The following is a 24,904-nucleotide window of genomic DNA, read 5'->3' as shown; positions in this document are numbered from 1 at the left end:
TACCTTCTCCAAGTCATGTTACCTAAAGTAATAGCATGAAGCCGGATATTCCACCAGTCAAAGAGAATTCTTGTCCTTGAATCCAGTAAAACCAAAAGACCACAATAAAAGAAAATATAACTTATTGAAATAATTAATTGGGGAGAGGAAAATTATGTTCCCAACTTCTTTATTAACTCAGAAGTAAAGAAGAACAAAATATAGAAATATCTATGTATCTCATATAGAGTCGTAATAGCCTAGGCACCGCCAAAACTGGGGGGGCAGGTCAGTACTTTTTGGCGGACCGTCTTTTTAAAAATCTACCAAAAATCAGGTAATTATCCGATCAATACGAAATTTTCAGTGATTATTAGGAGAAGAATGAACTTTATAACAGTGTACTTATTTTTCATAAACGATATTTATATATATATATTTTTTTGCTTACAAACCCCCCCCTTGTTTTGAAGTGGGAACAAATATGCTTAAAATAATCATCTGAAACTGAACAAAACATATTGTGTTGTTGTAAAGGACAGAATTATAGATTAAAAAAAAAAAAAAAAAAAAAAATTGTTTGCATACCTTATTTTGACGTCTGAATATCAGAACTTCGATTGTGTTTAATTATCCCGCTTTTGAGTTTTGAAGTGTGAAATTCGGTGAATATGTTAAGTAAAATAATTAATTTAAGTTAAGCAAAACAAAAAAAAAAAAATTTAATATTTATACGAAAAAAGCCATTTTAAAATTTTTGATAAATAAATTAACAATTTTTTTTTAGCGAGCCGAATAATGCATGACCATTATTAAACAGAGCATGCTTTGAATAATCGATACAAAAAAAAAAATTCGATAAATATTGTGCCCTTTGTGTTAAAAATAGCATCATTTTTTTCGATCTCGTTTGAAAACGTTTGCCGCCTTTCGACTACGGTGGACCAAACGCGCTGAAATTATTTTTTTTTATTCTGCTTTAAATTGCCCCCCCCCCCATTTTGGGGAGCCTGGCCCCCACACACATACACATTAAAAACCAAACTCATACAAATGGTCACCCATCTGGTACTGGCCAGCCTCAGCTTAATAATACATTGAAATTTTCGTCACTGAAAAATAAGTTTTTTTGGCCTGTTTGGTCTTCCATAGTTTTCTTCTTATCAAAAGAAAACGTAAACAGAGTCGATCTGAACTCTACGTCGACGCGAAATATTTTTGTTACCTATATGAATAAGTGGAATTATTTGAAATTCAGGTACTTATATTATAATATTTTTGCATATTCTCTTAGAAAATCATCCTAAATCTTAGTTAGACAATAAATAAATAAATAAATTATTTCAAAAACCCTTTTTTTTAAATATTTAAGTACGTTTTTTGTGCAAGACAAAAAATGTCAATTGTTAACTTTTTGGGAAAATTTAACATTTAAAATTGAATTAAAAATAGTAGAAAAAGTTTTACATTATTCTGTTTTCTATATGATAAAATTCAGGGTTTTATCTTTCTGGAAAAAAAAAGTTACTCAGAAATAATGGATTTTAATAAATGTAATTTAGTTTTAAAAAACAACAACAACTTGATTTTGCGGCCATTTTTGGCGGTGCCTATAATAGCCCCTTTGATTTCTGAGAATTTCAACTGAAGTAAAATGAAACTATTGATAAGAAAGTGAAAAATTAATGTGCTAAACGCACTACAAAAAACTTTTCTCATTGTGTCAATTTTGTTAATCTAAAACAGATTCTATCTTTAGGACGATTGGCATACAATTGAGACAGAATTTTGATCTTAGTTCCTGATCACATTTTGATATGTGAGCTGTAACAAGATCTCGCATTTGCCAATATATTTGTAAGATCTATCTTGTGTTACGAAGGGTTTTCAGGCCTAAGGGGAAATAACTCTAGTCTATCCATATAATATTGTGCTTGTCCCTTCCTTAGTTATTCCATACATTATGCTTTGAAAAAAGGCAAAATACAATTTTTGAAAGCCAAACTGCTTCACAAAATGCCAAATTCGCAAAATTTTGTTTTCAAGGCCAATCTAGTGACTCTGAACAAGAATATTGACTTCCCAGTTGATGACGCCTTATTTTCGAATATCATGATAATAATAATAGTGATGGGGCGATTCCAATATTTTTCCTGATTCCGATACAATTACTGATTCCGCACTAAATTCCCGATTCCAATACAATTACTGATTCTGATTCTTCATAAATCTTTAAATATTTAATTCTTTAAAAAAAATTTTTTTCTTTGCTATTTTTCCCGATTATTGTAAAAACACGTGTTAAATGTGTACATATTTTCTCAAACGTAAAAATACACCTGCGGTGGGGGATGGCAGGATGATCTGTAGATTTTAGAGTTACTGGTACATAAAAATCAATAAATATTTATTATTAATACCAGCAATAAAAGGTTTTGTTTTAAACAGAATATAATAAAAAGATAATTAAAAGAATTGTTTTGTCATAGGAAAATAGGCACAAATTTTTACGATTCCGACACACCAAAAAGTTCTGTATACATTCCTGAACTTGAAAACGTACCTATACAGTATGGGGCACACATGAGAATCGCATTCCACTCTTTGATATGCTTACATATCAGGCAAAATAGTTATCATCAAAAATTAGAAAAAATTGTCAAATAGATTTCTAATTAAAGATAAAGAAATCAGTTTTCATATTTTTCAAATCCGCTATTCATTATTACTTGGTTAAATAACAAACTGACTCATCCCCCCTTGCTTTATAAGTATTTCCACTCTTATCAGGGGAGGATCGGCAAAATATGGTAAAACTGGTTTTTATTTTTTATTAAACTTCTACTTGGAATGTGATTTTCATATGTGCTTGATATGTAATGAAGCCACTGACATGTATGCAAATGACTAAGCCGTGCTGCAAGGTGACATCACAGCGGAGAAGAGAAAGAGAAGTGGAGAGTAAAAAAAGTATGTGGTGACAACAGTGACTTTAAAGCATGTGCCAGCATGAGAGGAACTTTTAAACAAGATGCAAGACTCAGTGCTGAAGATTTTTAACAAATATGTCGGATTACCGTGTGCTATGAAGTGGGTTGCAGATATAGCAGTAGTAGCTGTGGACTAGGAAACTGTTAATTGACCCTGAGAAGAAGAGCAGGGATGCAACCATACTATTGCTAACTTGAAAATTACATGTCAGTGGTCTGGTGATGAAACAACCGATAAATCTTTTTTTTCAACTGAAAAAAATTCCAGTCAAATTTCTTTCATTTTTTTTCTTTGTGAGACTTACAATATTGTGAGTGAATATTTGTGAGCTTATAATATCGGGTCCATATTAAAATGCAACAACTATGTTGCATGAAGATTATTTGGAAACGTTAGAAAGGCTGTACGATGTTACACAAACTGTATGAGCACTCATTTCTCTTAAAAGGGAGATAACTGTTCCTTTTTAAGACTATCAGTTTTTGTATATTCCACAACGGATAATATAAATCAGAAAATGCAAAATACTCACAGGCACTCGTGTATTGGTTGGTTTGATTTCAAACTAAAAACATGCTTGTAGTTTCGTTGACTCTAAAAACAAAAACAAAAAAAGAGAATTAAATTTAAAAAAATATATAAAGAAATGTGCAGTACCACTCCTGTCTATAGATAGTATGTTTTTGATGACAATAGTATCTTTGAAAAGTGCCAAAAATAATGCTAACAGTTATATACAGCTACTTAAATTGGCAAATGAAAAAGTAAATAAAAATATGAATGTTATGAATGGGTCACCAGTTAGCAACAATGGGAATTTTGGAACGAAAGTGAGAAAACATAATAATAAGCAAAATATATTTATATCAACAATTTTATAGAGATCTTTGAAAGACCAAAGGTTGTTGAGAAGTTTTAAAGTTCTTGATTAAGTAAATAGACAAAAGGGTAAGAAAGTTTGTTTCAAAGTTCCATTGTGCGTGTGTGTGTGTTAGTTTACCTTCTGGGTGGCTGTGTTTACTGGAGATATAGCAGAAGACTTAAAGGAATTTCAGTGTGGGATATTCTCTTAGGATGTGCATTGTTAATGTGAAAAATCAAAGCACATTGCAGGTGTGATCCAGAAGAAGTCTGATTTCAGTCTCCTAAGTCACTGTCTTATAGGCTTGGCTAATTTCACACAGGATTGTTAAATTTTGGGTTTTAAATGATTTTTATCGGTTGGGAAATATTTTGAAAACTGACTTGCTTTGGAAATGATGAAGAGAGCAAATCTCAATGAAGCTAAGAAAGAAAAAGGGTTGTAATTAAAGCTATTTGCTTTTTAGTATTCATTTAAATCACATCTTGATGTAAGTGAAAGAAGTGAAAAGGAAAGAAGAGGAAAGAGTAAGCTGATTAAACAAAGAAAAAGGTAGCTTATATCGGCTCGTTCATCTGACCTCGTACATCAATTTGTAATCTCCCTCAAAAAGCATCAGTCAATAGATATTCAAAAGTGAATTTACTCAGAGTTTGTAAGTTCAATCCCTGATCAAGGAACTAACAAAAACAAAATAATTTTATTGGTATTTAAAAATGTTTTACATTAAATGGGTTTAAGGCACTCCAGAATAAGCCACAATTAAAGGGACACTGTTTTTAACACTGATTTTATACTTTTCACTTCCGGTTTTATTAAACCAGTAAACTGGTGTAGCATTTAGCCCTAACCAGTGTATGCCAGCTTTCTCCTTTGGAGGATGTTTACAGGGAATATGAAATTCACAAGCAATCCCCAACCACGTGTATATCTCGATTATGGTAAGATGACATAAAGTACTTAACATTCTCAAATGGTTACCCATTAGAACTGCACACCTGTGGAACTCTCTTCCTTTTGCCTGCTTTCCAGCTGACTATAATATGGTCATCTTCAAGTCCAACGTAAACAAGTTCTTGATGAGCCGTTACCCGTAAGTAATCCAATTTACCAAATTTCCACTATTTAACAATTATTACGACATTATCCCATTGACCACTGTACACCTATTAACCCTTATCCTCGAGTGGGCTCCGGGCCTTGATAAGTGGGGACTCCTTTGTAAAAAAAAAATAGAAATGAGTGCTTATACAGTATCTGTAACATCGTACAGCCTTTCTAATGTTTACAAATAATCTTCATGCAACATAGTTTGTTAAATCCGGCAAAAAAAAAAAAGAAAAAGAAAACACATAACAAAATAATTCGAAAATCGCAAAGTTCAAGCCAAAGTGAAATTTTTATTCTTTATTTTTGAATAAAAAATAATTATTAAAACAAAAACAGTCGTGTTCTCGTCAAGTAGGTTTGTTTGTTTTATTAAAGAAAAAATAAATTTTTACGACGTGCCCCAGCGGTCCAGCATATTATAAACACCCCAATCTCCCCATGTTACGAACGGCTTTCGGAATAAACACCCCCAACCTCGAAAGCCATTCTTAACATGGGGAGCTTGGGGGGTTATTCCGAAAGCCGTTCTTAACATGGGGAGATTGGAGTGTTTATAATACCCCAGTCTCCCCAGATTAAGAACGGCTTTTGGAATAACTCCCCCCCCCCAACCTCAAAAGCCGTTCTTAACATGGGGAGATGGGGGGGTATTCCGAAAGCCGTTCTTAACATGGTGTTTGGGGGGTGTTTACACTACGCTGGGGCAGGTTGTAAAAAAATACCCAAGAAAATAAAATTTCACTGTTTTTCGATATGAGAAAAACAGCGGCAAAAAAAAATTCTTTTCTTTTTTTTTTAAAGAGCAAAATCGGAACGCTCTCTTCAACGCACATACAACATTGTAGACTGCGTGTATTTCGCAATGGGGGCCTCTCACCCGTGTATGTCCGCCAAATCAACAATAGTTTATAAAATATTTTAATTTTATTTTATTCTCTCCCTGCCGTATTTTCGAGGGTCCAAAAAAAGAAGAAGAAAAAATTCCCTAAATAACAAAGGATGATAATAAATGCTGTTAAAATTCCCCTGGTTGCAAATTGAAACGTTTTGTACTCACTTTACAGCACAAACTACGCATTATCTGACGGAGGAGAGAATAACTGATTGTATATTCCCTTTGTTTTGAAAGGAGATAGACATTGTTGACTTTCTCGCGGAATCTAACCATAATCGACCAATAAAAAAATTCAAAATTAAATTCAGGCTGAAACAAAAGGGAGATAACTCCGGAATCGAAAATTCTCTCTCTCTCTCTCTCTCTCTCTCTCTCTCTCTCTCTCTCTCTCTTCTCACAAAATTGGATTTCTATAGAAAGAACTGAGCCGGATTAAAAAAAAAAAAGCTATAGATATATTAATAGATTTTCGTATGCCTGTTTTGACGGCATTTCAACCACTTTGAGTGAACGTTATGACGCCTCCACCTTCATCTAAAAGAATGTTTACTAAACTAAATAAAAGATTCATTAAATCGAACTCTTTATTTAATCCACAGGCTTAGCATAGGTTTAAGCCTCCCAAAATGCATACTATAATTGTCAACAAGGATTCGTGGTGTAACGGATAAAGTACTATGTAAAATTCAGTTCTAAGTAAAAGGTTGAAGGTACAATCCTCAGTACGAATGATACTAAGAATACAAGTCCAACACGAACAAGTTCCTGATGAACCACCTCCCCCCAAGTAATGACACCTTACCAATTCTCCAATACTATTGCTACACTATCCTTTGATTACTGTACACACAATAACCCTTATCCCTGAGTGGCCATTGGGCCTTGATAAGAGGTGAACTCCATGTAAAAAAAAAAAAGAAAAAAAAAGTGAAATTATTTAAGACTTTAAAAAAATATATTTTTTTATTACATTTTCACTCCAAACAAGGCACAGTGTCACTTTGATATAGGGGGCTACTATAAGGGGCATAAGTTGTAGGGATACTATGTAGGGAGTTGAGCAGCAAGATGTCCGTTCACATTATACTTGATCTTCTGCATGTCAGTACAGTTGGGGAAGCAGAAACCTGGAAGGGAGTTCCAAAGTCTAGCAGTTCTAGAGAAGAAACTATTAGAGTAGAAGGTTTTCTTGCATCTACGGATCTCTACTGTGTAGGGGTGGGACTTTGCTGCTTGTCGGCTTTGTTGGGGGTATTTACGTCAAGGGGTTATAAGGTCTTGTAGTTCGTCAGAGCATTCACCATTAAAGTACTTGTAGAACAGGTAAAGGGATACAACATTTCGTCGATGCGACAGAGGTTGAAGCTACTACAGAGTTATGGCTGACATAACGAGAGCATGCTACCTCAGTAGATTGTATAAAGAGTTCCATTCGAAATTCTGTTTAGATTCGTGCGTTCAACAAGGTACATCTAAAGAAAGTTGGAGGTTACATTGACCGAAATGTTGTGAGAATAACACTCAAGATGAGAACAGTTATCCAAAGAATACATATAATATGAATAATCAATCCTTATCTAAAAAAATCCTTATCTCAAAAAATTCTTATCTCAAAAATTTCTAAAACATTATTTAATTGTTATGGACCTGAATTAATACAAAAATGAAAATGGCTTCAAAAACTCTACTAAAAACTGGCAAGAATGGCCAACTATTTCACATTTCTATACAAAAGTCATGATCTAAAAGCTGGTTCTATCGGGCTTAACATTGAAACTACTACTCAGTTCCAGGAGAACATAAAGAATCACAAGGTGCATGAGCTCCTCCATGATATAATCCATAACAGCCAGTGGAAGAAACATTAATTACAGACCAAAATCTCAAACGATCTCGCCTCCTTTCTGGAAAGTATATCGTTAACTGACAACAAAACCCACATCCAAGAATACCTGAACATATCATAGAAGAAAGAATTTAAGGAGGTCAAATCTCATAAAATAAAGAAATGGAAATCTGGACGCTAAGGATGTAAAAATTTATATATTAGTTTTATTAGAATCCTTGGAGATGAATAATTTGTGTATTTCTTCTTTCTTTCTTTTCTAAACCTAATGCAACAACAACTATGAGGATGATGATAACAGTTCACAAAAGAAAAAGAAATAAATACACAAATTACTCATCTCAGGATTTCAATAAATCATCAGGATTTCAATAAAAATAATATATAATACCATTCAGTATGAATCCAACTATAAAAGAACAGATAAGACCAAAAATTCCAACTTTGATCGCCCATCGGGGCCCGTGGCGAAGTGAATAGAAGTGTTGAGTCTCTGCAGTTCCAGGTGAGCATTGTCTGAAGATAGCGGTTTCAATCCTACCTAAAGCAGGCCAAAGGATTAGTTGGCCAAAATGTAGTGAGATAACAAAAACTATGGAAGGCAGCAACTCCTATCCCATTGCGGTTAATCACCTGAAGAAGACCAGAGGATGAGTTGGCCGAAATGTGGTGAAACAACAAAAAATATGAGGATAACAGTCTGCAAAAAGTAACACTTCATGTCCACTATTTACCAATAAGAGCCATAGTCAACAAAAGTAAGTATCAGCTGACTTCATCTGAGGAATCAGTGCTAAACAAGGTGGTAATTCACCATGACAATCAAGTGAATTCCTTTGACATGATAGCTCGAACAGAAATAAACCCAAGTTACAAGGAGATGAACTAAAATAGAATGTGAAACAAGCAGTTGAGAATTCAAAACGTTCAAAACCTAAAGTTTCAAAAGAAAAAGTATTGGCTATCAAGTCACTATGAAGTGATGATGATATCATAATACTGATAGCAGACAAAAGCAATGTTAATAAATAGAATGGATCATTCCAAGAAATGAATAAACCTAATAGGATTTGATGACTACTGTAAAGTAAAAAAGAATCTGACTTTGAAAACAGAAAGGAAATTGTTGCAGCTGACATCCACTACATCACAGGCAGAAGCTACTTCTCATGATTCAAGATTTGAAATCCATTTCCTCCTGGCTTGTCCAATCACAAGCCAGCTCTCTGTCACATGACCAAGTATATAAAAGGCGAAATCACAAACCTTTAACTCTCTTTCTCGCTGCTTTGCACAGAAGCACACATCACCTGGGGCTTCCGCGTGCACTTCATACACATACTCTTTCCTACCACGAGACACTAACCCTTTGTCCCTACTATCGGATACATGCTCCTACACATGTAAACACATTGAACATTGCTCATTCAACAGGCTTGTTGGATATCTAATCTTCATCTCCAACTAACAACTTGGCACACCCAGGTTGTCAGTCCATGTTGTTAACCACTTAGCCACTGTCATCTCTCTGCTGCTGCTGTCCATAATCGTGCTATGTACACGTGCATGTATAGGCATAGACATGATCCTCAATATTACTGCTGCTGCTGTTAATATTTTTCAGTGCCAAATTATTGTAATTGTGAATTAAATGTCTTGTCTTCAGCTTCAGAAATTTTTTTTTTTATCATTTCACACGTTTTTAATGCGTTCATTCATTTGATTTAATTTTGTATTTCATTTTACTTCCAAACATCCAACAATGAATAATTCAACAAATTACAGTAAACATTCATTATAAACCTAATATTGTATGTATTGTAATCTTGCAGAACAATATTAATCAAAACAAGCACAATGGTTAGTTTACAAAAAATGTATTAGTAAAAGTTTGTTACACAACTACACATCATGATTCTGGAACCATAACTGCCATGAATCACAGTATGAATTTCCTTTCCATTGCAGGAAGATGTGGCACAAATTTGGAGCTAGCGCCACTAAAAACAAGCACTCTGGCTTATTAAAAATTGGAAGTAAGTAATGAACTTACTTCATCCTTATGAGAGAAAACAAGGCCTTGGATGGTGGATCTTCTATGACTACCCAAAACAAATGCCTCTGCCCACCAGATCAAAGACTACTGGAATGATTCAGTTTCTGTCAGACTGTTTGTTGAGATGGAACCTCAACCAGCATGTGTTTACACTCTCAACCCGGCGCTGATTGAGTGGTATACAGAGTGGGATGATAAATTTGTTGCTCTAAAGAAAACACCACTACAGCTTTATTTTAAAACTTTTATTGAAAAAATCAATTCAGGTAACTTGATTATGTAGTAGAGCTGATATCTAGACAATGTAGTCGCCTTCAGCTTCAATCACTATCTCGATACAGTTCTGAACAGGGAGCATGTCTTTTGCACAAGTGCCAGCTGTAGCTCGGTGAATACTTGGTGGATGGCAGCGATTAGGTTGGCTTTGGCATTGTGGGAGGTCATGTTGGTGATGTTCTCAACATATGACAAAACAAATTAGTTAAGCAGGTTCAGGTTGGGGCAGAAGGGAGCCAGTGAGAGAAACATACAAAGTTATTACACTCCTTCTGAAACCAAGCCTGGGTCTCTTTGACTTTTCCTGCTGCCACACCCAGGGTTTGCCAGTGGCCACCTGATTGCACCAGGAAATCACCACATTCTTTAGCACATCCAGTTTGGTGTTGAATTTCAAGCTGACTTTGTGAGGTGGCGTAATGTGGCCCTCACTTGAAACCACACCAAAGACCATAACCGTGGCCGGAAACTTTATTTTCATCACTTTGGCAATCCAGCAATGCATTTTGAGGATGCTGGAAATGATCCCGTTGTCATAACTTGGATCCGTAGAGGGCATAAGTTATACAGTGGCCTATCTCCAATCTTTCTCATTGAACATTGTGTCACTTTCAGACATGATATAAGGCTCCTAACGCTCTTGGGATTTGTACAAAACTGGCCAACTAGTAGATAGTCTGCAAAAAAAGAAAACTGGTTTTCATCGAATGGAAATGGAATCATGTCGTCTTTTTCTAAAGCGACAATTTTATGGTTCCACTCTATACCTTAGCATGACATTACAAATTTCTCTATTTTTTGATTCTTATTTAGAATTCTACTTAATTAAAAAAAAAAAAAAAATGCTAAAAATACAAACAAATCTTTATGATGTATGTACTTGTCACAAAATCAAGATATCATATTCCAAAAATCACATAAATTGATCAAGTACTTTTTTATTTAACTAAGAAAATTACATTTATGATGAGTAAGCTAGGAGTTGGGAGCTGCCATGTTATTTTAGAATGTGTAAAAATTCAAAGGCAACAACTCCATTAGACAACCGAAATTTCGCTTGTATTCAAAATAATTAAAACTTATTAATTATTAAAAATCTTACATTTGGATTTTTAATTAAAAACAAATACTTGATTAATTTATATGGTTTTTGGAATATGATATCTTTGTTGTGTGACAAGTACATAAATCATAAAGATTTTTCTATATTTTTTTAAAAATTAATCTATAATATAAATCTCACCTGTCTGCTTAAATGTATGTATGTATGTATGTATGTATGTATGTATGTATGTATGTATGTATGCGTAAACCTTTCGGCAGAGGCAACAGAATTTCACAAGATCAGTATTGTTGTGAAGCTTGAGCCTTCAGACGACAATATCGAAAAATTGGATAAAAACATTAATTCCTTCACCCTCAATTTGGCACTTTTATACAACCTTTCACCTACCGGCTACCACTTTTTCATCATCTCGGCAACTTTCTGCATGAGAAATGCTTCAAAAACCCAAGCAATATCAAAAACACCTTCAGCAACTTCATTGCCACCAGAACACAAGTTTTTTTTACGTTACTGGCATGAATACACTTGTTTTGCGTTGGCAAAAGTGTGTTGATTCTGATGGTGCTTATTTCAATCAATAAATTTTTGAGTCAAGATATATTCATTTGAATTTAAAAGTTAAAAACTGCAAGAACATTTTTGCCAATCTGATATGAAAAAACAAAAATAGGCTTAAGACTCTCCAAATCCACACTAGAATTGTCTGCAAAGACCCGTGTCATAATGGAGAAGGTGCTTGGTAAAATTCAGTTGTAACTTACATTCTTCTGAAGGCTAAAGTTCAATTCTCAAAAATACAACTGCAGAATACTTAGGACTTCTACCTAGTCATGGCTGATGGAATGAGAACAATCTATGTCCATGGATTAAATAAAGGGTTCCGTTAAAAATTCCATGCAGATTCCCTGAGTTTTTTTTAAATTTATTTTTTATTCAATTTCCCCCCCCCAAACAAAGCACAGTGCTACTATCACAGGGGGCACCTACTGGGGACATAAGTTGCAGGGGTATTATGAAGGAAGATGAGCAGCAATATGTCTGTTCACATTACACTTGAACTTCTGCATGTCAGTACAGTTGGGAAAGCAGAATTCCAGAAGGGAGTTCAAAAATCTAGCAGTTCTGGGGAAGAAACTATTGGAGTAGAAGTCTTTCTTGCACCAAGGGATGTCTACTGTGATAGGGTGTGGTTTAGCTGCTGGTCAGGTTTGTCAGGGGTATTCATATTGAGGGGGTACAAGTGCTTGCAGTTCGTCAGAGCATTCACCATTAAAGTACTTGTAGAACAGGCAGTCTGACAGAAAGATTATCGAGTTTGACAATCTAAAGAACGTGGAAGGTTTCATCGACCAAAACGAGAAAATAAAATTTAAGATGAGAACAATAGTTCAACCAATCCACATAATATGAATTGTCAATCCTCATCTCAAAAATTAAGAAAGAGAAGATATGATGTATTAGTAAACCTCGAAAACACCAAATCCAAAATTTGTCTTGGATTTTATTATATGTATTTTATATTGGATATTATTATATGTATATTATATTGGATATTATTATATGTATTTTATATTGGATATTATTATATGTATATTATATTGGATTCTATTATATGTATTTTATATTGGATATTATTATATGTATTTTATATTGAATTTTATTATATGTATTTTATATTGGATATTATTATATGTATATTATATTGGATATTATTATATGTATTTTATATTGGATATTATTATATGTATATTATATTGGATTTTATTATATGTATTTTATATTGGATATTATTATATGTATTTTATATTGGATTTTATTATATGTATTTTATATTGGATATTATTATATGTATATTATATTGGATATTATTATATGTATTTTATATTGGATTTTATTATATGTATTTTATATTGGATATTATTATATGTATTTAATATTGGATATTATTATATGTATTTTATATTGGATTTTATTATATGTATTTTATATTGGATTTTATTATATGTATTTTATATTGGATATTATTATATGTATTTTATATTGGATTTTATTATATGTATTTAATATTGGATATTATTATATGTATTTTATATTGGATTTTATTATATGTATTTTATATTGGATATTATTATATGTATTTTATATTAGATTTATTATATGTATTTTATATTGGATTTTATTTTATGTATTTTATATTGGATATTATTATATGTATTTTATATTGGATATTATTATATGTATTTTATATTGGATATTATCATATGTATTTTATATTGGATATTATTATATGTATTTAATATTGGATTTTATTATATGTATTTTATATTGGATATTATTATATGTATTGTATATTGGATATTATTATATCTATTTTATATTGGATTTTATTATATGTATTTTATATTGGATATTATTATATGTATATTATATTGGATATTATTATATGTATTTTATATTGGATATTATTATATGTATTTAATATTGGATTTTATTATATGTATTTTATATTGGATATTATTATATGTATTTTATATTGGATATTATTATATGTATTTAATATTGGATACTATTATATGTATTTTATATTGGATATTATTATATGTATTTTATATTGGATATTATTATATGTATTTTATATTGGATATTATCATATGTATTTTATATTGGATATTATCATATGTATTTAATATTGGATATTATTATATGTATTTTATGTTGGATATTATTATATGTATTTAATATTGGATTTTATTATATGTATTTTACATTGGATATTATTATATGTATATTATATTGGATTTTATTATATGTATTTTATATTGGATATTATTATATGTATTTTATATTGGATATTATTATATGTATTTTATATTGGATATTATATGTATTTTATATTGGATATTATTATATGTATTTTATATTGGATATTATCATATGTAACCTTCAGGTGCATCTTATTGGACTCTGTAATCTTTATGACTTGTTTCGAAGTGAAGTTTGTGATTTGGTTTGGAGAGGGAACTCTTCTGTCATAGCCCTGACTGGGACCACATTATTGACACTGTGACTGGTATCAAACTCAAGCAATGGTTTTAGAAGTGTGCAATTACGTGTGCAGTAAACGCGCACAAAAAATGATGTTAATAATAAGAGATGTGGCGAGAGAAATAAAAATTTGTACAAATAATTAAGAGAGAGAAAGGAAAGAGATCGAGAGAGAGAGAGAGAGAGATCGAGAGAGAGAGAGAGAGAGAGAGAGAGAGAGAATACTGAGAAAGGGGAAGAAGAAAGAGAGACATGGAAGAGAGAGAGAGAGTAATAAGAAAGGTAGAAGAAAGTAAGAGAGGAAGAGAGATAGAGAGAAGGAGAAAATAGAGAAAGAGAGTAGAAAAAAGAAAGTTGAGAGAGAGAGAGAGAGAGAGAGAAAGAGAGAAATAGTGAGAGGAATAGAAATTGAAGCAAATAATTAAGAAAGAGAAGGGAAAGAGAAAGAAGGAGAGAAAATAATGAGGGGGGAAGAAAGAGAGAGAGAAGGAAAAGAGGATGAGAAGTAAGTAAGAGAAGAGAGAAAGAAAGGAAGAGAAAAATAAAGGGAGAGTAATGAGAGGTGGAGAAAAAAGAGAGAGAGAGAGAGAGAGAGAGAGAGAAGGAGGAGGAATAAAGATAAAGGGAGAAGAGAGAACGAGAGTTATAAGAGCGAAAAAGAGGAATAGAAATTGATGTAAATAATTAAGAGAGAGAAAGAGAGGAGAAGAGAGAGAAGGGATTTCTTCAAATAGATGTGAAAGAGGGCAATAACAGAGAAGGAGAATAAAATAAGAGGAAAAGAGAGGGTGTGAAGAAAAAAGGACAGAAAGGGGCGAGAGGTAGTGAATGGAGAGAGAGAACGAAGAAGAGAAGTGGTGGGAGGAATTAAAATTGACACAAGTAATTAAGAGAAAGAGGGAGGTAAAACTAATAATAATAAAACTAATAAGATAGATAGATAGATAGATAGAGAGAGAGAGAGAGAGAGAGAGAGAGAGAGAGAGAGAGAGAGAGAGAGAGAGAGAGAGAGAGAGAGAGAGAATAATAAGAAGAAGAAAGGGGAAGAAAAAAGAGAGATGAAAGAAAGCGATAAGAGATGGGAAAAGAGGTACCCAGAAAACTCGTACTTGGAAAACTCGTTCATTTTTGCTAGGTAAGAAAACTGGTCCATTATTGAATAAATATCGATTGAAAACACATTTTATGATCATTATTGGAGGAGATATTGTTTGTAAAGGCGACTATGCATCTCTACAATATTTTTTTAAATTATTCTTACTTGTTTAGTCTTGTTAAAAAAATAAACTTGATCATGGAGTCAAGACACGAAAAACAAAATCATATATTTATTTGAAAAAATACTTTAGCTTTAATACTTTTTGTGTTATTACGAAAAAAAAAAAGAAAGAAAGAAAACACTTACATATTATCAAAGAAAGTAAATATTTTGGTACTTCACAAAAAACCTTTTGCGCATGTGCTTTGGGGGAGATTAAATATAATAAAAACCAAACAAAGGGATATTGATAGGAATTTATGAAAAGCAAACGTTTATTATAGGCAGACAATTTTTCTGCATAAGAGTATATTTAAAGGATCCCAGTAGAGTTCAATTTTCCTTTTTAGTACAAAAAAGGTGTGAAACAAAAAAATGGCAATCAGTTCCTGTGAAACAAGCGAGAGGCAAAATAAACACAAGAAATCGAACACAATAAAATTAGTGAGAAAGAACGAAACAAACACTTTCAAATAATATGAAACTAAATTTATTAAAGATAGGTGAAAGAAAGATTTAACAAAAAACAAATAGGTTCGAAATCAATGGAGTTGGGGGATATTTTGAACGTACAAACTGAAGGAGAATCCTATAACAAAAAACAAAGGGTAACAGCGTGGTTGGACTCCACGACTACGAGGGGGAAAATTCACAATTTTCAGTTTGGCAGAAAAGAGACACAAAAATTGCTCACGATTCTCTTTTTTTTTCTCTCTGTTTGTTTTGTTTTGTCCATTTTCTTTTAACAATTTGTAATTGATACAGTTAGTCCAAATGAAATCTCTTATGAGAGAAGAAAGTTTCAAATAAAAAATTCAGTTTTTCAATGCCGAGCAACACATTCAGTTCAATTGGGTTTAGGCGTGGGAGAAAGAAATTCAAACAAAGTTCACAGATTTTCAATCCGTTTCTTTTTCAATACATGCCTATCATCATCCGTTTTCGGTGCTCCAAAATAGCTTTTTCGAGGAGTTAATTAGGGTATTTCCATAGCTAAGTGTTCCAGCTCGCTTTCAGTTGGGATATTTTTTTTTCTTTCCATGTTGCTATATTTGAAACCGCGTCATGTTGCTTAAAGGTCCAGAGAAGCAAATGAAACCAGACGCGCGCAAGAAAGAGTTTTTTTTTCTTTGTATCGCATCTTGATTCTAAAAATAGAATTGATGAAATCGTCTTTTCTTTCTTTGTTTTGCTTTTTGGCACTAAAGGGACTCGAAAACCAAACGAGGTCACGAAGTGTGTTGACCGGCTGACCTGTCACTTGCTTCCATACTGGAGGGGGTGGGAGGTGTTAACGTTGGTTTATTCAACTCTCTCATTCTCTCTCTCTCTTTTCTTTCCACTCTCTCTCTCTCTCTCTCTCTCTCTCTCTCTTTGTGGCTGATGAAATTTCTAGTTGGTTCTTTCTTTGGTTTCTGAGATCGGATCACACTGTGATAACTATTCTGCCGTCATATTTCACTTTTTCTGTCCTCAGTCAGCGGAAGAGAATTTCTTCAGACTGATTTTAATACTGGGTTTTAAAAGGATAAGGAATTAATGGATTCTCGTTCAGTTCGAACATATAATCAAATGTTTATCCTATATCACTAACAGAATAATAAAATAATATTTGATGTCAAGGTGGCCGTTTGTAACAATATATAGTTTGAGCTTGTTATATGAAATACTACAGCAGGCTGGTCTCTTTAGTAAAGAAACTTGAAGGCGAAATGTTGCCTGCTGGTGAGTGATGAGCATGCAAAGAAAAACAAACCTTTCGTAAACCAAATGTTATATATTTCGTTTTCTGTTTTTTTTTTTTGGGGGGGGGTCTTTTTTGTTTTTTTAAACAAAATTCATCAGTATTAGAACATGTATTTTTTTCTTTTTTTTATATCTCACGTTTTGATTGCGCTGTTCGTATCGGCGATATGGAAAAAAAGAGAAAATGAATAACTTTTAAGTTTTAGTCCTTGTTTTTGTTCTTGTTGAGTTTTTTTTTGTGAGAAAAGTATCTTACTGTCTTTGCGCCTTTGCGATATGGTCCCTTTTAATTTCTTTTTTGTCGTTGTTTTTTCTTTATTCAAAGAAGTTTAAAGTTTTGTGCTCAGAAGGTCTGCGTTCTTTCGGGTCACCATTTTTTAGAAGAAATGTAGGTGCATTATTCTCCTAATAATTATTTAATTAATAATCACAAAAACAATAAAACACCTCCTTGAAACAAATAACAACAAAACTGAAAAGAAAGAAAGAGCAAAGGAATCTGCCTGGCTGGGTGTCGTCTGCTGACGGTTGGGTAGTGCTGTGAGAGAGATCTGTTTTGGTCGCTGGCTGGTGTCTCTCCGCCCAAATCAGCTGAGTTTCCAAAGGGCTAAAAATAGTCCTTTAGGGGACAGCTAAAATCAATGCACTCTGCCAACCAATTAGTCAATCTTGCCGAATCATGTTGGTAAAGGGCATTAATCCGCATATACGCTTTCGTGACTGCTGGAAAACTGCTTCTGTGGTACCAGTCTTCAAGAATTCTGGTGAAAGAACTGACCCACTAAATTATCGTCCCATTAGCCTCCTCCCGCTTTTCACTAAAATATTTGAGTCCTTAGTGAATCAAGCCCTAGTTCAACATCTAACAGCTGCTAAACTCCTGACCGACAAACAATATGGATTTAGACAAGCCCGTTCAACAGCAGATATCTTAACTGTAGTCTCTGAGCATATATACTGTTCACTGGACAAAACAGGGGAGGGTAAAGCGGTAACCCTCGATATATCAAAGGTTTTTGGCAGGGTATGGCACGATGACCTTCTAAGGAAAATTAGATCATATGATATCACTGGAAGAATACATAATGCAATTAAATCCTTCTTAAGTAAGAGAAAAATCCAAGTTGTCTTTGACGGTCGTACATCTAAACAATATGATATAAATGCGGGAGTACCTCAGGGGGCTGTCGTTGGACCTTTATTATTCCTGATATTCATAAATGACCTCCCTGATAAAATTGTTTCAGAGATGGGTATATTTGCCAATGACACCACTCTCTATAACAGGCATGAGAGGAAAACAAATGAACAAAGGAAATGGCAGAAACACAAGAGGATGACTTCCAATCTGTAGTGGAATAAAAAAGTAAACACCATAACAAAAATAAAACTAACAGAAATAATAATAATAATATTTATAATAATAATAATAATAAACCAACCCGGACAACAACAACCATACTAGAAATAAAAATACTAATAACGAACAAGATAAATGCAACTGTAGACACTGCACACTTTGCCCACTCCAAAATAAATGTCTAACCAAAAGCGTAGTTCACCAAGCCACAATATTTGCGAAAGAAAACCCGAATAACAAGAAATATTACGTAGGTATGACTTCCTTAGATTTCAAAACTCAATATTATGACCACAAAAGTACATTCAACAATAAAAAAACACTGTATGAAAACAATGCTAGCAAATAAATACTGGGAACTCAAGGAAAGCGGACATTCGCCGGTAGTCGAATGGAAAATAATAAAACAAGCTACCACGTGTAGAGACCTATACGACCCATATAGATTATTTCTTCATGAAAAATTTGCTATTCTGTACTTTAAAGAACCCCAACATCTATTACTGTAGAAGAGAAATAGCAAACAACTGTGTTCATAAGATAAAATTTACTCTAGGATAGCGATACAAAATAGTTTTAAAACTAACAAAAACAATAGAAAATAAACAAATAAATAAATTAAATAAACATGAATATACATAAACTATCACACATATATGTATGTATATATACCAAGGATTGGTGTGGGCGTGTGTTAAAAGCACACAAATGCTCTAGCGTCATATATAGCTTCTCCCAATCTAATCATCCCCACGTGCACGTCATGAGCTCTGCCACGCTAACGGGGCTCTGGTGAATGGCGAGTGTTCAGCGCCAGAAAACTGAACCCCCACTGCCTTGTGGGATAAGGTTTTTGTGGACCATGCTCTGGTGCCCAGTTACCTAAGCCCCAGTCATGGGTAAATGACATTAGCAGGGTAGAAGGAGCTCCTATAAGCCGTGGTGGAGGCAATCCTTCTAGGAGAGGACAACTCCTACAAGAAATCTGCGGTCAAAGCAATTACTAGTCATCTTGCAATGGATTGTCACTGGGTTATTGTTGCTGAGACTTAGAGAGTGGCACTCATGTCGTACAAGCGCTTGTCACTTTAATACAACGATGTACAGATGTTACTTGAGATCTATCTATCTTTTATCCTTTACTATCTTATCCTCATCTGTCGTTTATTTCTATTACAAGTCCTATGGCCATGGAGGAGTGGCAACGTGTACAGACTTGACCAGTTGGAGGTACACAGTCACAAATCTACACAGGGGCGACAGGTACCCTATCTTAACATCGTTATTGTGCCTTCACATGACAGAGGCCAACTCCAGTGGGGGTTCTGTGACTGAGCAGCCCTATTCAGGGAGAGCACTGCTCACCCAATGTCTTGGGAAAGTGCTAGAAAAGGTGCACTAAAAATTGTCTGTCATACTATCACTGGTTAGTTTCCTGCGGCTAACGGTGGTTCATGTAAGCAGGAAGAAAACAAAAATGTATCTCCAAAAAGGAACAAAATTCAATTTATGCTGTTGGAATGTACGCACTCTTCTTGATAAAGCATCATCCAACCGTCCAGAGCACAGGACGGCGCTTGTAACTGCAGAGCTACGAAGACTTGATATAGATATTGCTGCTCTGTCAGAGACCCGTCTCTGGGGAGAAGATCAGATGACAGAGCTATCATCAGGCTACACTGTCTTCTGGATTGGTAAACCGGAGGGTATCCGTAGAGATGGTGGAGTCGGTTTTGCGATTAAAACATCCTTAGTTGATACTATGGAATTTCCTTCCAGTATCTGTGATCGCATCATGAAACTTCGTGTTCCTCTTTCACATGGCAGATTCATCACTATTCTTTCGGTCTATGCACCAACCCTTCAAGCGAATGAAGATGACATCTTGTGTTTCTATGAGTCTCTGCGCTCTGTTGCTGCATCTACACCAATAAATGAAAAACTTGTTATTCTTGGTGATTTCAATGCCCGTGTTGGGAAAGACTATGAGACCTGGAGTCCTCTTGGCCGCTATGGTATCGGTACCATGAATGCTAATGGCCTTAAGCTACTAGAGCTGTGTTCAGAATTTAACCTCGCTATTTGTAACACTTTTTTTCAACGTAAACTGAAGCACCTACTTGGATACACCCACGTTCAAAGCATGGTCACCTAATTGACTTCATCATAACTCGGAAATGCAACCTTCGAGATGCATATACTGTTGGTGTCATGCGCAGTGCTGAATGTGACACCGATCACAAGTTGGTGAGAGGAAAGTTTAATTTACGAATCCGTAAGAAGGTTCGTCACAGTGGTGTTAAGGTGCCTAGCCGTATTGATGTCGCGAAGTTAAAGCTGCCTGAAGTTCAAAAGAGTATGGCGGAAAAGCTCGATAATCTTGCATTTGATGGCACATTGGTGAATTTTAAGACTCAAGTTTATTCTGCTGGTGCTGAAATTCTTGGTTTCAAGAGTGATAAGAACAAGGACTGGTTTAACGACAACAATCTTGAAATTAATCAGTTGCTGATGAATAAACAGACAATTTATGAATCTTTACTTCGTGGTAATCATTCTGATCATACCACTAAATTGCAACAATACAAAGAGGTCAAAGCCACATTGCAACGTGAGCTAAGAAAAATGAAAAACCAATGGTGGATGGATATAACGGAGCAGATCCAAAGGGCATTTGACACAAAAAATGCAAAGGAATTTTATGGACTCCTGCGCCAAGTATTTGGTCCTGCTACCTCTTCAATATCACCCCTGATGTCGAAAGATGGTTCTGTGGTCATTAAGGATCCAGAGAGTATCTTGAGGAGATGGCAGGAGCACTTTACTGATGTGTTTCACAATCCCTCAGCAGTGGATGCTGATGCAATTGATAGCCTGCCACAATGTGATACCATATTCAAAATGGATCGTTTGCCTAATCTGGTTGAGGTGCAGTTGGCTATTGCACAAATCAGCAGTGGAAAGGCACCTGGTTTGGATGGTGTTCCGGTGGAGCTTCTTAAGATTGGAAATGCGAACATTGCTAATGATATCCTTGGTTTTGTTGAGGAAATCTAGGAAGGTGCTTCTGTTCCACAGGATTGGATTGATGGTGTCTTGGTGACCCTGTTTAAAGGAAAGAGTCAGAAGAATGTTTGTGACCACTGCCGTGGGATTATGCTTTTGGAAGCTGTTGGAAAAGTTCTCGCACGACTTCTATTAAACAGGTTACTGGAGGATATTTGTCCTAATGCTATTCCGGAATCACAAAGTGGCTTTAGGTCTGGCAGAGGAACTATGGATATGATTTTTTCAGCCCGGCAAGTCCAGGAAAAATGCATTGAACAACAGATGCCACTGTATCAAGTGTTTGTTGATTTAACCAAAGCATTTGACACGGTTAACAGGGATGCTCTGTGGCTAATCTTGGAGAAAGTAGAGTGTCCTCCAACCTTTGTTAGAATATTCAAGGAACTGCACAGGGACATGAAAGCTTGAGTCTCATTTAATGGAAAATTGTCTGATGAAATCCCTGTTGGCAATGGTGTCAAACAAGGTGATATTCCTGCCCCTACTCTTTTCTCTATATATTTTGCTGCTCTGCTTGCTCATGCGTTTTGTGATTGCGATAGGGGTGTCATGTTAAAGTTTCGAACCACAGGTCGCATTTTTAATCTTAGAAGATTTAATGCCAGAACCAAGCTACATAATGTCTTGGTCAAGGAGTTACTGTATGCAGACGATGCTGTTTTTTTTGTCACACACTGAGACTGATATGCAGCATATAATGGATAGCTTTGCTGACTCCTGCACTGCCTTTTGTCTGAGGATTAGTCTGTCTAAAACAAAGGTGATGTCACTCCTGCACCGGGCCAATCATACGTGGAGCCAAACATCATGGTCTGTGGTGCTAGACTGGGTGTAGTTGATTCATTTGTGTACCTTGGTAGTTCTCTGTCGAGGGATGGCTGTCTTGACACTGAAATCCACAGGCGAATTCAGAAGGCATCTGTTGCTTTTGGAAGGTTGGAAAAGAGAGTGTGGTCTGATTGTGGCATAACAGACTGGACTAAGATCTGCGTTTACAAGACTTGTGTGCTGACCACATTGTTGTACTCATCGGAGACCTGGACATTGCATCAAAGGCACATTAAATGGCTTGAACGATTTCACCTAAAATGCTTGAGACGTATCTTAAACATCAAGTGGCAAGCACAAGTACCCGATACTGAAGTCCTGATGAGAGCATGTTGCTCTAGTGTTGAGAACTTTGTAATCAGATCTCACATGCGTTGGGTGGGTCACTTGGTTCGAATGAAAGATTGTAGGCTGCCAAAACAAATTTTTTACGGGAAGTTGGAAAATAGCAAGCACCCTCAGCACAAGCCTAGGAAGAGGTTCAGGGACTTTACAAAGAATAATTTGAAAGTCTTACAAATCGACATCGACACATGGGAAGAACTTACTCTGCAAAGGCCGAAGTGGAGAAAGCTTGTACGTGAGAGTTGTGATGCTCTAGAGAAAAGAAAGCAGGCCCACAGTAATCTGAAGCGAAAGCTTCGCAAAGGTTTTATTGATGGTCTCAACCATGATACACAGAGCTGGAAGTGCGACACTTGCGAACGAGTGCTTTTGTCAAAAGCTGGCTACATCAACCACCTTAAGTCGCACAAAACTCCTGTTCAGGTCAACTTTGCACCTATTAGTACAGACCAAATGATCTGTTTGACATGCAGTAAAGTTTGCAGGTCTATTGCTGGTCTGGGAAGACATGTGATTGTTCATAGGAATACCCTTCAACATCTAGAGGAGGTCAACTCAATGGAAATTGCACAATTTGTGTGTCACATCTGCTTCAGGATGTGCAAATCTGCGGCAGGGCTGCAGAGTCATCTGAGATGGCATGGACGGCAAGATTGGAAGAACTCAGTGTGACGGCGATCATCTGGAAAGATGCAGCAATCATCATCATCATCATATATATATGTATGCATATATATGTGTGTGTGTGTGTGTGTGTATATATATATATATATATATATATATATATATATATATATATATATATAAACTAACATAAAAAAACAAAAAAAACCCTAACCTAGATTTAAAACAGGTCAAGAAACTAGATATCCAGGCAAAATAGAGCATACACAAAGGAATAGGTCAACCAGAGGTTAAATAGGCCTTTGTCCAGTAAGTGCATGTTCATTGGCTGATAGGAAGGGCGCGGTGGATACTAGAAAGCTGATTAGCTAACTAAAATCTTAATAGAAGGTGCGTATATAAAAACGACAGACAACCACAAAATTCGCGCATAAGCCTAAAGAGTCCTAGAGTGGATGAAACGCGAAATATTCAGTGTAGCTTAATCACCATATATATTTTATAACTTACTAACTAGCTCTACCTATGTATTGAGCACTTTTGAAGTAAATACTTAATGTTTACGCATAAATTTATACTTTCGTATATTAATTTTATGTGAGTAAATGAAGTAGTTATATATATATATATATATATATATATATATATATATATATATATATATATATATATATATATATATGATAGTTTGTTAACTGCTACAGATCCTCTCATGTCGGACATTTTTTGTTCAAAAGTAATACGCGACATTACTTGTTTTTTTTGTTCTGCTTTTTTAACTAAATAAACTCTTTAAAATAAGTTGAACCACTAAAAGCTTACAAAGCTAGGTAGAAAACAAACACTTAAAAAAGTCAATTTTATTTTTTTAAAACAACAGTAAGCTAGTAAAAATATTTTATAAAAATATTATGGGATGTGTATTCTCTTTTAAAAACAATATCTCCCTCAACAACGGTCATAAAACGTGTTTTCAGTCGATATTTATTCAATTATGAACCAGTTTTCCTACCTAGCCAAAATGAATGAATTTTCCGTGTACGAGTTTTCCGGGAACGAGGTCGAAAAGAAAGATAAGGGGGAAGAGAGTGACAAAAGAAAACAGGAAGAAAGACAGAGGGGGAGAGACGTTGAAAGAGAAAGATGGACACCACAATGTACACTGAAACGCTTTCACTTTGTGAAATGTAGACGTGTTAAAAACTGGGCGTTCTTACGACTTTCGTACGTGACGTTGTCTACTGATTTTATTAAAGTTCCTATTGACTTGCCTCCCCACGAGTGCCGAGTTAGACACAAGGTCGGTTTTTAATGTGGGGGAAACTCCAGCTCTCTAAAAGGGGCACTCTGGATAAGAATAAAAATAAAAATTGCCTCAATCTAGAAGGATTTCCCCTCCATTGCCTGAGATCAAAGAAGGTGAAGAAGGTAGATACTAGACTTTGTTCCTAACCAAAAGGTCTAGAAATATTTTATTAAAGTTGCTTAAAACATATGCTGTCTAACTTTATACCCTTTCCCTGTAACTATGTACCAACGTTGTCTCGA

General features: G+C 34.7%; 1 protein-coding gene across 3 annotated transcripts in view; it reads right to left on the bottom strand.

The window, feature by feature from the left end:
- LOC145265470 (DDB1- and CUL4-associated factor 17-like) overlaps window positions 1-24,904 on the bottom strand; it is a 237,642-nt gene that overhangs the window by 72,104 nt on the left and 140,634 nt on the right. The window contains exons 1-2 of one of the 3 annotated variants that reach the window (XM_080121335.1): window positions 6,000-6,182; window positions 3,503-3,564 (exon numbers count right to left, since the gene is read on the bottom strand). In XM_080121335.1, coding sequence (XP_079977461.1) covers window positions 3,503-3,564; window positions 6,000-6,110 — 173 coding nt within the window. In that variant the 5' untranslated portion in view covers window positions 6,111-6,182. Of the gene's footprint in view, window positions 1-3,502; window positions 3,565-5,999; window positions 6,183-24,904 lie in introns of those variants that run through there. The other 2 variants (XM_080121336.1, XM_080121337.1) reach the window with 2 other exon arrangements.

The sequence above is a fragment of the Euprymna scolopes genome, chromosome 40 (assembly GCF_053919585.1).
Source record: "Euprymna scolopes isolate OS-2025 chromosome 40, ASM5391958v1, whole genome shotgun sequence".
Lineage (NCBI taxonomy): Eukaryota > Metazoa > Mollusca > Cephalopoda > Sepiida > Sepiolidae > Euprymna > Euprymna scolopes.
Note: the sequence above shows the minus strand (reverse complement) of the source record. Positions and strands in the feature narration are given on the sequence as shown.